The following is a 13280-nucleotide window of genomic DNA, read 5'->3' as shown; positions in this document are numbered from 1 at the left end:
TACCTTGTAAGTTAGTCCTTCCATCTATCTGACTCCCATCTCCCTTCCTGCAGCAAGTAAGGACAGGGTTGGAGAAAAACCCTCTTTTCAAGTCTGCGTAGCCTCCCTATTTTCTCTCTTCCAGAGGCAGCTGGGCAGAAGGGCAGGGGGCTGTAGAGAGGGCAGACAAGAAGGGAGGGAGAAATGTTTCTCCAAGTTGGGAAAGAAGGAAAATGCCAAGGACCTAACACCAAATTTATCACTTTTTAAAAACAAGAGATTTCCCCCCAAAAGTGGAGAAATAAGAAACAAATCCAGTGTCCACACACTCCCAACCGCAGTCTTGAATCCGGGATATCCCCTTCACTCTCAGACCTGTTGTGGGAAAGGAGACAGAAAGTGAGGGTGAGTGAGAAGCCAGAGGGCCTGTTGTCCCCTCCCCTGCTGGTCTGCCCAATGAGCCTGTTAGTCAAGCATCTAACTTCTGTTGTCTGACACCAGTTCCTACCACTTGTCCAGTCTACACAGGGGAGGGAAGATTGTAAAAATCAAAGCTCATAAGGTTATTTTATCAATGTTTCCATTACAGGCAGGACCATAGCTCACTCTGCCTGGACAGGTGAGGATTCCTGTGGGTTACAAATGCCCTTTATCAGAAAACCCCTGGTCTATTTCTATCACCTATTCCAGGAGCCAGAAGTCCTAACACAGAGTCTAACCTCAGTCCCTCCTGCTGCAGCTTCCCTGTTTTATATCCTCTTGCAACAGAGAAGGGCTCTTCAGTGATCAAGGCTGGTACTTTGTTCCCCTTTCCTTGACTCCAGATCTTAGCCCTTGCCTTTATCCACACGGCCTGCTCTCCAGCAGACCTGCTGTGCAGCCCTGGGGGCTTACCGAGTTGGCTCCCTGGGAATCCAATGGTGGTATATGGGTTGAGGGTTCCTCTGTGCTGGGTTTCTTGCTGTCCCTCTTCTGAGTTTTTGGGGTGGATTCTGCAGGCTCTAAGGAGGGAAAATGGGGGGTGGGAGGGAGAGGGGGCATCCATGAGGGCTTGTAGAGAGGGCAGTGCATCTGCTCACCCCATCCCATTCTCCAGTGACCCCTGAGAGGAGCCAAGACCAAGCTGGGGCAATTGGGCAAGAATGACAGGGTTTTCTCTGATCACAATTCCTACTCTATGTTTTTTAATTTATCTGTAATCAGAAATAGAAAAAAAACCCTCAAAAAAATTAAAATTTGGGTACAATCTCAACATGCGGCTAAATCTAACCTGAACTGATAGGAAGCTATTTATAGTCTATTTATCCCACTTAGTGGGACAATTCATTTCACTGTAGAAATATTAATGTGTTTGATTAAAGGGTGTTCTGCGGGGGGCATGACATAATATACATTATACAAACTGTATCATCTTTATAAAATTGGAAGAAATTCTGACTTCTGGAATAATTGGGATAAGGGACTATGAATGTGTATTAACAGTACCCCAGCGGTTTCCATTTATTACACGCTTTGTATGTGTCAGCTACTGCGCAGTCTCATTTAATTTTCACAAACAACCCAGTGAAATAGGCACCATCATTATCATTTTATAGGGTGAGGTTCGATAAGTTGCTCAAGGCTTCTGGGCTGGGAAAGGGGCAGAGTGGGGCTTCTAGCCTGTGAGTGCTGTTTCTGTCAGGATAGGCTGCCCTACAGCCATAACGGGGGCGGGGGGTGGGGGCTCTGAAGTATAGCTGGGAGGGCTTGGGATCATTCAGTAAGGAAACGTGAAGAGATGCAAATATATGCAATCCATGAAGATACACTGCTAGACCCCTCCTCACAATAGTAAGGCTTGGCTTCTCCTGGGCTGGTCTCTGCCCAGCCTGAACATACTTTGTGCTTTCTCAGAGGCGCCCAGCCTGGACTCGGCTTCTGTGTCTGTGATCCCAGACGGGCAGGTCTCCTGGGTCCCTGTGCTCTCAGCGGCTCCCTCAGGCTCTTCTTCCTGCTGCTGTTGCCCCAGGTGATGTTCAACCATCATCTGGAGCTCTGGGGGCACAGAGAAAGGGAGGAAACCGTGGACATGGTTGCCCAGAGCCTCCTCTGTGGACCCTCAACTTCCACAGGCCCAGCAAATGGCCATCACACTCTGCCAGTGTGGTTTGACTTTCCCATCCCCCAAGACTTGAACAAGGAGGGACATTTGCTAGGCAATTAGGAGGGACTAAAGCTAGACAGTAAAACATTTCCTTCAAAGCTAAAAAAAAAAGTGTAAGGAAGAGCCTTTTAGAACAAAAGATTATCCTAACTTGCTGGGATACTTGGTCTCCCTTGGGGACAGGAGAAAAGACTCAAGTTAGAGTCAAGAAATATTTGAAATCAAAACAGCATGGTGCTGGCATAAAAGCAGACACACAGACCAACGGAACAAAATAGAGAGCCCAGAAATAAACCCACATCTATATGACCAAATAATATGACAAAGGAGGCAAGAACATACAGTGGGGAAAGACAGTTTATTTAACAAATGGTGTTGGGAAAACTGTACAGACATATGTAAAATAAAAGGACACTAGACTACCTTCTTACACCACACACAAGAATAAACTCAAAATGGATTTCAGACTTAAATGTAAGACCCCAAACCATAAAACTAGAAGACAACAAAGGCAGTAAATTCCTTGACATTGCTCTTAGAAATATTTTTTTCTGATAATATTTCCTTGGACAAGAGAAACAAAAGAAAAAAATAAACAAATGGGAGTACATTAAACTAAAAACTTTTTCCACGGCAAAGGAAAACATCAACAGAATGAAAAGACAACCTACTGGATAGAGGAAGATATTCACCAATAATACATCCAATAAGGGGTTAATATCCAAAACTTACAAAGAGCCCATACAACTAAACACCATCCCCCCAACAATCCAATTAAGAAATGGGCAGAAGACCTGAGTAGACACTTCTCCAAAGAGGACATGCAGATGGCCAGTACACATATGAAAAGATGCTCAATGTCACTAATTATCAGAGAAATGTAAATTAAAACCACAATAAGGTATCCCTTCACACCTGTCAGAATGGCTATCATCAATAAATCAACAGTGTTGGCAAGGATGTGGGTAAAAGGGAATCTTTGTGCGCTGTTGATGGGAATGCAAATTGGTGTAGCCACTCTGGGAAATGGTATGGAAGGTCCTCAAAAAATTAAAAATGAAACTGGTTTGTGACCCAGAGATTTCACTTCTGGATATTTATCTGAAGAAATCCAAAACACTAATTTGAAAAGATATATGTACCCCTTTCTTCATTGCAGCATTATTTACAATAGCCAAGATATGGAAGTAACTTAAGTGCCCAGTAGTAGATGAGTGGATAAAGAAGATGTGGTACAAATACAAAATGGAATATTGCTTGGCCGTAAAAAGTGAAATCTTACCATCTGTGACAACACTGAAGGACCTGAAGGTCCTTGCTAAGTGAGACAAGTCAGACAGATAAAGACAAATAGCACATGATTTCACTTATATGCAGAATTTAAAGGACCAAATAAACAAACAAACAAAATAGAAACAGACTTATAGAGAACACACCGATGGTTGCCAGATGGGAGGGGGTTTGAGGGATGGGTGAAAAAGGTGAAGAGATCAAGGAGTACAAATTGGTAGTTACAAAACAGTCACGAAGATGTAGAGTACAGCATAGGGAATATAGTCAATAACATTGTGATAACTGTGTATGGCGCCCGGGGGTAGTGGATTTATTGACGAGGTCACTTTGTAAATTATATAAATGTTTAACCACCATGCTGTACACCTGAAACCAATATAAAATAATATTGCATGTCAACTGTAATTGAAAAGAAATTCTGAATACTTTTTATGTGCTACATACTATAATGGGTGAGTTCATATATGTTCTTTAACTTAACTGCCATAGTGGGGTGGTATTTGGGGCTCCGTAGGTTAAGCAGGCTCCCCAAGGCCGCCCAGCCAGTCGGGAGGCAGAGCTGGAATCCAGCTCCAGTTTGTCCAGCAACAACCCCACTATAATACAGACAGACAACGACTTCCCAAGGGTTCCTTCCACAGGGGTCATTAGGTCAAATGCTTAACCCCAGGCATAGAGGGGAAGAGATGGGAAGGATCTTACAAACCTTTCATTGTAGGAGTGGTCCTTGTCACCTTCTTCCGTTGCCGTGGAGACATGGCCAAAGTGGACTGTGAAGGACAGAACACAGGTGGGTGCCAGTCCTCTCACCTGCCTCCTCTGCCTTGCCATGCTTTTGGATTGTAATTGGGGGTAGGCATGGACTTTGGAAAGTAGAGGAAGAAAACTCCTGCTTCTCCAACTCTCTTACAATGGTGAGCAAGGAGACTGAGTGTGGGATATGTTGGGAGAAATGTGTATGTATGTCCACTCATGCATGTTTGGGGGTGCAGGGAAGAGGGAGTCAAAGGTTCTGCAGATGGAGGGTTCTGAGGACTAATCCCCCAAGGAGTCTGTGGATTCCTTGGGCTGGGCTGAGTGGGAGGGGCCAGCTCACCTTGAGTAGGGGGTTGGGGATCCGGTCTTCATCTATCTCTGAAGGGAACAGGGAAAAAGTGATGAGGATAGGCAACCCAGAGGGTCCCCACAGAGCTGACTTCCAAGGAGAGGAGTCTCTGCAGTCAGCTCCTTCCTGACTGTCCCTCACATCTGCCTCTAGGAAGTTGGCCCTGGTGGCTGCCCCAGACCTACTTTTTCTGGCTTCCTCCTGTTCTCCTGGCTGGCTTTACCCCTGCATCTAATTCTGTCCTTGACTCTGCAGGTGTATCTGTGTCTACATCCTTGCCTCAGACCTGAAGGTCCTAGGATCTGTGGTCCCTTTGCACTTCCCTCTGAAGTATTTGTATCCCTTTCTCCTTCCATCCATTCTCCCAACCCAGGTCCAGCACTGAACCCTGCAAGGAGGGAACATCGGAAAAACAATAGCAAATTTATCCTGTGCAGGGGCCAGGAATGTACAATCATTTTCAGTAGTTGGAGGAAAGCTGGAGATGCAGGCATCCTGAACTCCCATGTAGCTTATCAGCACGACCACCTCGCTTCCACTCTCCGGTCAAGCTCCCCATGACATTCTCTGAGACCTTGGTCCTCCCCAGACCTTGATGGGGACACTGGTGACCAGAATGCCAGCTGCTCCCTCAGCTTTTTCTAACCTTCCCATCCCCCTCTGGGGGCTGTGAAGATAGCTGATGGAGGCGGTCCCTCTCTCCACAGCTGTCACTGCTTCTGGGGGTGGGGGCAGCAGCATCCGGGAGAAACCTGGAGGGCTGTTGCGAAGCAACCAGCACTCACTAGACCACCCCAATTCCTGGGGGGCTTAGCAACTGGGTGGTCTTCCTCCCCTTCCCAGCACTGCTCATCTCCCCAGAGCAAATGAAATCCTCCTGCTAATCCAGCCACCACTTTTCTGCCCCTAGGGTTGAGGAGATCTCCAACCTCTTAGAAATGCACTTCTTGCCCTGGCTGGCATAGCTCAGTGGATTGAGCGCGAGCTGTGAACCAAAGTGTCGCAGGTTTGATTCTCAGTCAGGGTACATGCCTGGGTTGCAGGCCATGACCCCCAGCAACTGCACACTGATGTCTCTGTCTCTGTCTCTGTCTCTGTCTCTCTCTCTCCCCCTCCCTTCCCTTTCTAAAAATAACTAAATATTAAAAAAAAAGACAAAAAAAGAAATGCGCTTCTTCTGCCCGGCGCACCTTTTCTCACCAGGCCCAGCTGTCCTCAGCAGCCCCCACTCCCCTCAGCGAGCCATCCCAAAGGTTACCTGGGGATGACTGGTCACTGGTCAGCACGAGGGTGGCAGGGGTGGGGCGACGCCTCCGAATCTGAGGAAAGAGGTCAAGTACATGTGGAAGCATCAAAGCCCCACCAACACCACTCAGCAGTATAATCCAGGTCAGCCAGTTACACTTCAAAAAATGTCATGTTACACTGAACCCGCTATCCCAGGGTGGGCTTTCGTGGGCCCATCCCTCTCCGTTGGGGACCCAAAAGCCCTCTCCCACTTTCTGCACCCCTGCCCCCTTTCTGTCTCTGCATCTCCCCCCAGTCCTGACCCCAGGTCTCCATCTCAGCAGCTATATCTGCTCCAGCACATCGATCTCTGGCCCGCTGTCCTTCCGTCCATCCTGGATCAATGGTCAGAAATAAACTGAGAGGGCAAAAGCACAAGGCTCTTCCCTCAGTCTCCCAGCCCACCCGCCAAACAGAAATTAACCCTTCGTGGGCAAGCACCTGCAGAGCACCCCTGCATCCTCCACGAAGCCTGGGAAGTCAGCACAGAGACTGTAGGTCTGAATGTTCATTCCCCTGGCCTGTGCCCCTCACACTGTAATGTCCTTTCTAACCTTAGACACATTGCCTTTCTGATTCGTCAGGAAATATGGTCTGTGGAAATCCTTGTCATGGTAAATGTAAATGAGCTGGAGCCTGGTCAGGGCCTGAGGCTAAGCCGAAAAATCTTATCCTGGGCTCTGGCTCCCTTTCTAAGAAATTAACATATGAGAGCTACTTGCTGGGCTTCTGAGCCCCTTTCCTGTTGCTGTTCTTTTGTCATGCTGCCAATAAAGTTGATTGTTGTTGAAGTTAGTCCAAGGACTCTTGGGACATATAGTTTTGCTCTTTATTTGGAGGGTTTAGGGACTTGGAAGTAAGGGGAAGGTGGGGTTGGAGTCTCAGCAGCTCCCTCCAGGGCAGCAGAAGGGGGGGAAGGCTAAAGGGACTGGGAAAGGGGCTGCAATTATCCAGGGCTGAGAGGGGTAAGGGGAGAATGCTGAATGATCAAATTCCTATCTTTGTGTATCCATTATTTAGTATCATTACCACAGGGAGTGAGGGTGGTAAGATGCCTGCCCTTCTCTATGCCCAGGAAATGGGTACCAGCCATAGCCAGAGGGGTTCAGTCAGAGCAGGATTCTCCGCAAAGAACGGGTTGTATAGGGTGGGGGTTTGTTGAGGTAGGGCAGTACATTCTCAGGAGAATCCAGTGACATCTGGTTTTGGTGACATATCAAGGTCCCTGGCACTAACAGTCTTGTGTATGTGTGCACATGTATACACACACACTGCACAAACACTAGCTGTGTCTGTCTCTGGCTATTCCTGGTGCAAATGTGCCAGGCATGTGTGCTTCAGGTATGTGGGTGAGGGCCATCCTTCTCCTAGGAGGGAACTCCTCCTTTCTGTTTCTCTCCTTCCCTGGGGTGGGGGCTGGCTGTGGAAGAGACAGGGAGAGGGTGGGGTACAGATTAGTGGGAGCTGGGAGCCTGAGAAGGAGACTCTAAGTGTGACAGAAAGGGCCTTTGAAAGGACAGCGGGGCTCTGTGATCTTGCCCAGGTCCCTTCCTTAGCCAATCTCCTAGGCTTGGATGAGATTTCCAAGCACTCAGTGTCCTTGAGAATTGTAAGGGAACAAAGTAAGACTTCTCAAAGCACTGCCCAGGCACCTGAACTACTAGGAAACGAGTAGATGCTCTCTTTTCTTTCTTGCACTTATCCCAAGTCCTAGCTCTCAAGGACACCTGGTGCCTTTGCCTCTGATTTATTTCCAAACCAATCATGCCAAGGACCTGGTAGTTGTGACCCCCCACCCCCCACCCCCTGACACTCCATGCTCTCCAGATCAGATCTTCTGGCTGGTTTTTGCCCTCTCATGTCAGTCTGGGTTATTAGCTCCTGCCAAACCTGGAGTTTTTTGCCTGCACACTTGGGTAACACAGCAGGAGGGGCTGAGGTTAGACTGCAGGTAAAATTTCAGGCTTGGTAGATGGATTTCTGAAGATTAGAGAAAAGCAGGCTCAAGTCCCAGCTCTCTTTGTCCCTCTGGCTCCTTAGCACTGCCTCATCCCTCTCCCCTGCCCCTGGACCCTGAACCAGCTGCTCTCCCAAAACAGGCACCTACACCTGCCTCCGCTAATACCAAACAGATGCAGGTGTCAGGTAGTGAGACCTGTTTGTGCCAATGGAAGGCAGTTCTGCTTGAAACCTCACCCCTAACCCCCACAGCCCACACTCTTGGGCCATTTTCCTGGCTCTGAGGTGACCTTTGCCAGTCCCCTGCCTGCAGGGATAGTGGCCTTTCTCCTGGGCCCAGGGACCACTCCCCACGTTCCTTATTCTCCACTCTCCTCATCCTCAGGGGCTCGGAAGTCTCACCACGATCCCTCTACTGTCCCACTTCGCAGGTCTGGAGATGTGGTTTCCCCAGGCCAGGGAGAGGATGGAGAAGCAGGTACCTAACCCCTACCCACATGCGAAGCTGAAGTTACAGGGAGAGAGAGTGCGCACCTTCCCATCTAGACCTTATTCTACCAAACAGTTGGATCAACAGAAAGAACATTGTCTCAGCCCATGCTCAGCCCATGCTGAGAGGCCACAGTGTTTTTTCAGGTGGGGAGGCCCAGCAGAGCCCTGGCAGCCAGTTGGGGGATGTGAAGAACTGACCTTGTGGGCATGGGTATTCTTTAGGAAGAGGCATATCTAGGCAGAGGGAAGGAGATCACAAAGGAGATGGGGAAACCAGCAAATATTTGGCAAACAGGCTGTAGTAGTGACCAAGGTGGTGGCCCTCTCCACTCATGCTCACTCTCCCTGAGACACACACTTGCTCACACACTCGCACACGCGGCTGCCGCCTCTGCCAGGCTGCTCTGAGCTAAAAATAGTCCAGGCCAGGAGGCTGGGCCCCGGCCCTGGACTCCCACCCCTTGAGCCAAGGCCAGCACAGGGCTTCTCCCCTGCCGATTGCTCAACTTGAACCCCAGCCCCTTACAGCCCCTGCCTGTGCCTTCCCAGTGCCATCCTCTTTATGCCACCCCCACTCCCTGCTCCAAAAGGCAGTAGTTGGGAAAAAGGACCCACGTGTCCAGACTTGCAGAAAGGGGAGCCTCAGCCTGCAGACTGGCTGGACCACCTCCCCTCCCAAAGCCCCAGCCCTCGCAGTTCCCCAGCCCCTGCCTGTCCTCACTCCCAGGGATCCTGCAGGGTCGTCCCTGGTTAGGAAAGGCCCAGGAGGCGATTTCTCTTCTTTCCACTGCTACTGCACCAGGCTCCCTCCATTTCCTGCCCTCTCCGCTCACCCCTCCCGCGCTGCTGCGAGTACCCTTCAGCTCCCCGGCGGAGCGCCGAAACTCTGCCGGGGATGACTGGGTGGAGGATGCCGGAGTGGCGGAGGAGGGAGGGGTCGTGTCCTTAGGCAGCCCCTTCCCCCGGGGCTGGGGAGGCAGGGAGCGACTCTCGAGGGGACCAGCTTCGAGTGGAGGCGCTCGTCCTTCCATCGGTCTCGAAGAAGCACAGCTAGGGACGTGTGGCTCCGACGGAGGGGGAGGGAATGGCAGACCCCCAGACTGGGCGCGTCCGCCTTCAGTGGCGCACTGCTAGGGGAGGACCAAGCGGGGATCTCGGATCCTACAGTCCAGGGACCCCTCCTCCTCAGCTGGGCGAGTCACCCGGAGCCCCTCCCTGCTCCGCACCTGCTCCGCCGCCTCCGGGTCAAGGTGCGGCTCCAGCAGCGGGACCGTGAACTGGATCTTCCGGGGGCTGTTGTCCGGCTCCATAGCTGGGCGGCGGCCGCTGGCCCGCGCTGCAGCGGGCGGGAAGGCGGCGGGACTCGGGGCTGGGGCGGCCGCGCTGCCTCTCCGCTCCGCTCCGTTCGGTCCCGGCCCCAGCCCGGCGCGCTGAGCTCGCGGCTCCCGGCTCCCGGCTCCGCGCTCCCAGCTCGCGGCCCCCGGGACTCTGCGGCTGCCTATTGGCTCCCCACCCGCCCCTCAGGCCCCCCTCCCTCCCCCAGCCCTGAGCCTTAACCCCGTCGTGGCTGCGCCGCCTGCTGCCGGGGTCTCCACCCCGCGGGCGGGCGATCGGGGTGTGGCCGGTGCCAGTCCCGGTGGACAGCTCCGCGGGCATGCAGGTGTCCCCGGAGTTCTGGGCAGGGAGGGGTGTGGGGGCGGCTACCAAGAACTTCTCCAAGCCCGGGCGGGTTTTAGGGGCTGGGCGTGCGGAGGGGCACTGCGAGAAGGGAGGCAACAAACGCGAAAGGAAGATTTCATTTATGATATTAAAGGGGGTTGTCTCATAAAGAAAAGAAGGAAAGGGGATTTAGGCATGCAGCAGGAAGGATTAAGGCTAGACAGGGAGAAGGACTTTTCCTTAGGAAGAACACACTAGAGCGGAGATGGCAACCTGGAGGGGATCGGCGAGGTCTGGGCAGCAGACCGGTGTTCCCTGGGCGGCAGCGAGGGGAACTGGAGGCCTTAGAGGGACTCCTGAGGCCGGAGCCTCTTCTTAAAGAGTTGCCGGTGGTGGGTGGAGGACTCAGAGAGAGAGGACCATCTGGGACTCAGCAGAAGGCGTAATGGGAATGGCGAGCCAATAATGCTTGTGAAATAGATTTCTTTTTCTGCTTGCTAAATTATGGGATGGGAAATCAGGTGAAAGGCCTGCAGGAAGAGGATGCTTGGGAATGAAGAGAAAAACTCCTTCGCTGGGGTGACTTGTTTTTACAGATGGCCTGGGTTTCCAACGTCACTACTGGCAGAATAATGAAATGATCTACTGTAACTGCAGGAATGGAAGTTAGACTGTGAGAAGAACTTACTGGTTTGGTGTAGGACCAAGATGTCAATCAATACTAGAGAGTAAAGGAGATAGAATATTCATAGGAGCTGCAGGCACTATGGCAGGGGCTGGGGGGCCACTGGATAGGTAGAGAGGAGCTGGGGCCCTGGGGAGGGGCAGGCTGGACATTCTAGGGTGAAGAGGACTGGGGGTGGAGGGGACAAGGGACAGGGAGTTCTGAGGGAGGGGCCCAGTAGGGACCAGAGCCAGAGATCTATTTCTTTTGCTTTAAACTAAGCACCTGGAAAGTTCCATACGGCTCAGTGCCTGCTTCTCTGGGGACCCTATGGCCATCCTCTCCTGCAAAGGGTCAGCCTCAACCCTCAGTTACCTCCTCTCCCAGGCAGCCCTTCCTTGGCCTGGATTTCACATGGTCCCTTCCCCTGTTACCTCCCAAAATAACCTCCTCTGCTCTGCCCCCACCAGCCGTATCACTTTACACATGCCAGGCCCATCTCAGTTTTCTCAGGGCAATGCTGGGACCCATGGGGGCCAGCCAGACCTCCGTCTGCTGTAAACCGGCCCTGTTCCACTGTCATTTGGACTCCGGGGCCCCCTACACCCAGGCTGTATTTGCAGGGTTCCCTTGCTCTCTCTTTGATGTGGCAGGGCCAGCCTGGGAAACAGCTGATCGGAGTTCTTAGTCCCTGTTCAGGTCATTTGCTACCCACCCCCTAGATGTGACAGCAGAGGGAAGGGTGTGAGGGCCAGATGCTAAGAGAAGGATGGGGTGGGGGATACATGGGCCCAATAGGGCCTAGGTGTTTGCTCCGGCTCCTCCACTCACCCACCTCCTAAACATACACACACAGAGCAGGGTCCAAAGTGCCCTTTAAATAGCTGACTTGTCTCTCCCCCACCCCTTTCCATCAGGACCCTGGAACTTGAAGTCAGAATTCCCACACCCCTGTCTCTGGGGCCTCAGACTCTCCTTACTGAGCCTTGATTTCCTCATTTGTGCCATGGGCAGAAGAGTCCCTACCTGATGGGGTTGAGTATCGTATAAGGTAAGGTATCTGTCACAAAGAGCCCTCAGTGAATGGATAAGTACTGTTTTCCTTGTCTTGTTATCTCCTCAAAGGACAGCAGAGTTAGGAGAATGACCTCACCAGTCTCTCTAAGACCTTCTACCTCCACCCCCTCACCCACTGCTGTCATCCAGTTTGCCTAGGCCTCTTTCATAGTCCCCCTTTTCCTCTCAAATTCCATCTGGTCATGGAAATTCCTCCCAAAGTCTCACACCACTCTTGAGGTTGCTTTCTCAAGCCCTGGAGTGTCAGATCCTCTGACCCAAAAGCTGTAGGTCAGAAGAGGGGTCCAGAGAGCTCAAGCCTTGGAGAGATGGCTAGTAGGGTCCTGCACGAAAAGAGGGGTCCTGGGAGCAGCTGGTGAGGGGGTAGAAGCAGAGGAGGAGAGAGCAAGGGAGAGGGAGGAGAGACAGCTCCTGGTGCTGGCTTCTGGAGGAGGCTGGGGGTGGGTGGTGAAGCGTTTATGGGTAGCGGGGAGGTGGCGTAGGACTGGCTTGCAGCCTTTGGTGCCGGGGTCTCCATGTGAGCTGTCATGTGAAGGTGTGAGGGCGACGTTTTGACTTTTTTTATGCCCAGAGCTGGGTGAGTGATTGAGCATCTGTTGGGCTTGTGGGTGGAAAAAGGTGTGGGTGGCTCACCGACAGGGCTGGGGGGTGGCGGAACCATTCCTAGACCAAGTGAGAATTGGAGCCCACCCGTCCCAGTCCCCTCCCGGAGCTTGCATGTGTCTGTGCAAAGTGTGCGCATGAGTGCAGGGGCAGTCACAGCCCCTGCTGGAGGAGCAGTAGCTGTTCCACATGGCACACTTCTGGGTCGATGAAATATTTAAGGTTGCAGAAATGTGACTTTGTGATTCAGTCACTTAAGGGCTCCCACCTGCCTCTACTCTGGGAGCTGGACTCTGGGTTAATAGGCTGCTCTTTGTTGCTCTCAGCACTTTCCGCTTTTGTTTATCTATCCTCTTCACCCCCACGAACCTTCTCATGGCTTCTCTTGCACTATCACTAATCTTTACAGCTGACCAGGAAGGAGGGCAGGTGGTATGATCTTTGTTTTGCTTTTCAAGGGCAGAGTCCTGTAGAGAGGTGATGCTGGGCTGGGCTGCCTGGCCTGGGATTTGGGAGGCCAGAGTTCAATTTCTCCCTCTGCTACTGACTGTCTGGGCCCCTCTGAGGTAATCATTCCCTCTCATCCTCGACGCACACACACTGGTCTCAGTTTCCTCATCTGTAAAAAGAGGTGACTGCATAGGTTTCTTCCTGTTCTAATATATTGTCATTCTGAGGTGGGGTGCTCCAGCGACATAGGCAGGAAGTCTGAGAACCCCGGGGACTGGGCCCTTACCTCTACCTTTGCATTTCTGCCTGCTTGGCCCACGTGGCAGGGGTAAACTCCTGCTTGTTGACTACAACATGCACACACACTTTTCTACATACACAGCTGCAAGGAGGTGAGGCTGAAGACTGATCTTATATACCCAGAGGAGCAGTGCCCCATCCACACAGTCCCCCTGGGGAGCCATATGCTCATGCTGGTTTGCTGCAGTGTACTCAACATTCCTGGAAACTCTTTTAGAGTCATTGCAGAGCTTGTGGCATTTGCTCTGAGAGCCCTCCCTCATGGGGAA

At 51.8% G+C, this 13280-nt stretch overlaps 1 protein-coding gene across 1 annotated transcript; it reads right to left on the bottom strand.

Annotated features, from left to right (window-relative positions):
* Nucleotides 1-220: 220 nt before the first annotated feature.
* PPP1R1A (protein phosphatase 1 regulatory inhibitor subunit 1A) lies at nt 221-9767 on the bottom strand. Its single transcript, XM_045829541.1, has 7 exons — nt 9485-9767; nt 5779-5839; nt 4512-4549; nt 4122-4185; nt 1858-2013; nt 874-980; nt 221-354 (listed from the first exon to the last, which is right to left on the bottom strand). The coding sequence occupies exons 1-7, from the start codon at nt 9566-9568 to the stop codon at nt 349-351; spliced, it is 516 nt and encodes a 171-aa protein (XP_045685497.1). The 5' UTR covers nt 9569-9767; the 3' UTR covers nt 221-348.
* Nucleotides 9768-13280: the final 3513 nt, after the last annotated feature.

The sequence above is a fragment of the Phyllostomus hastatus genome, unplaced genomic scaffold (assembly GCF_019186645.2).
Source record: "Phyllostomus hastatus isolate PE091 unplaced genomic scaffold, TTU_PhHast_1.1 phas_scaffold_93, whole genome shotgun sequence".
Lineage (NCBI taxonomy): Eukaryota > Metazoa > Chordata > Mammalia > Chiroptera > Phyllostomidae > Phyllostomus > Phyllostomus hastatus.
Note: the sequence above shows the minus strand (reverse complement) of the source record. Positions and strands in the feature narration are given on the sequence as shown.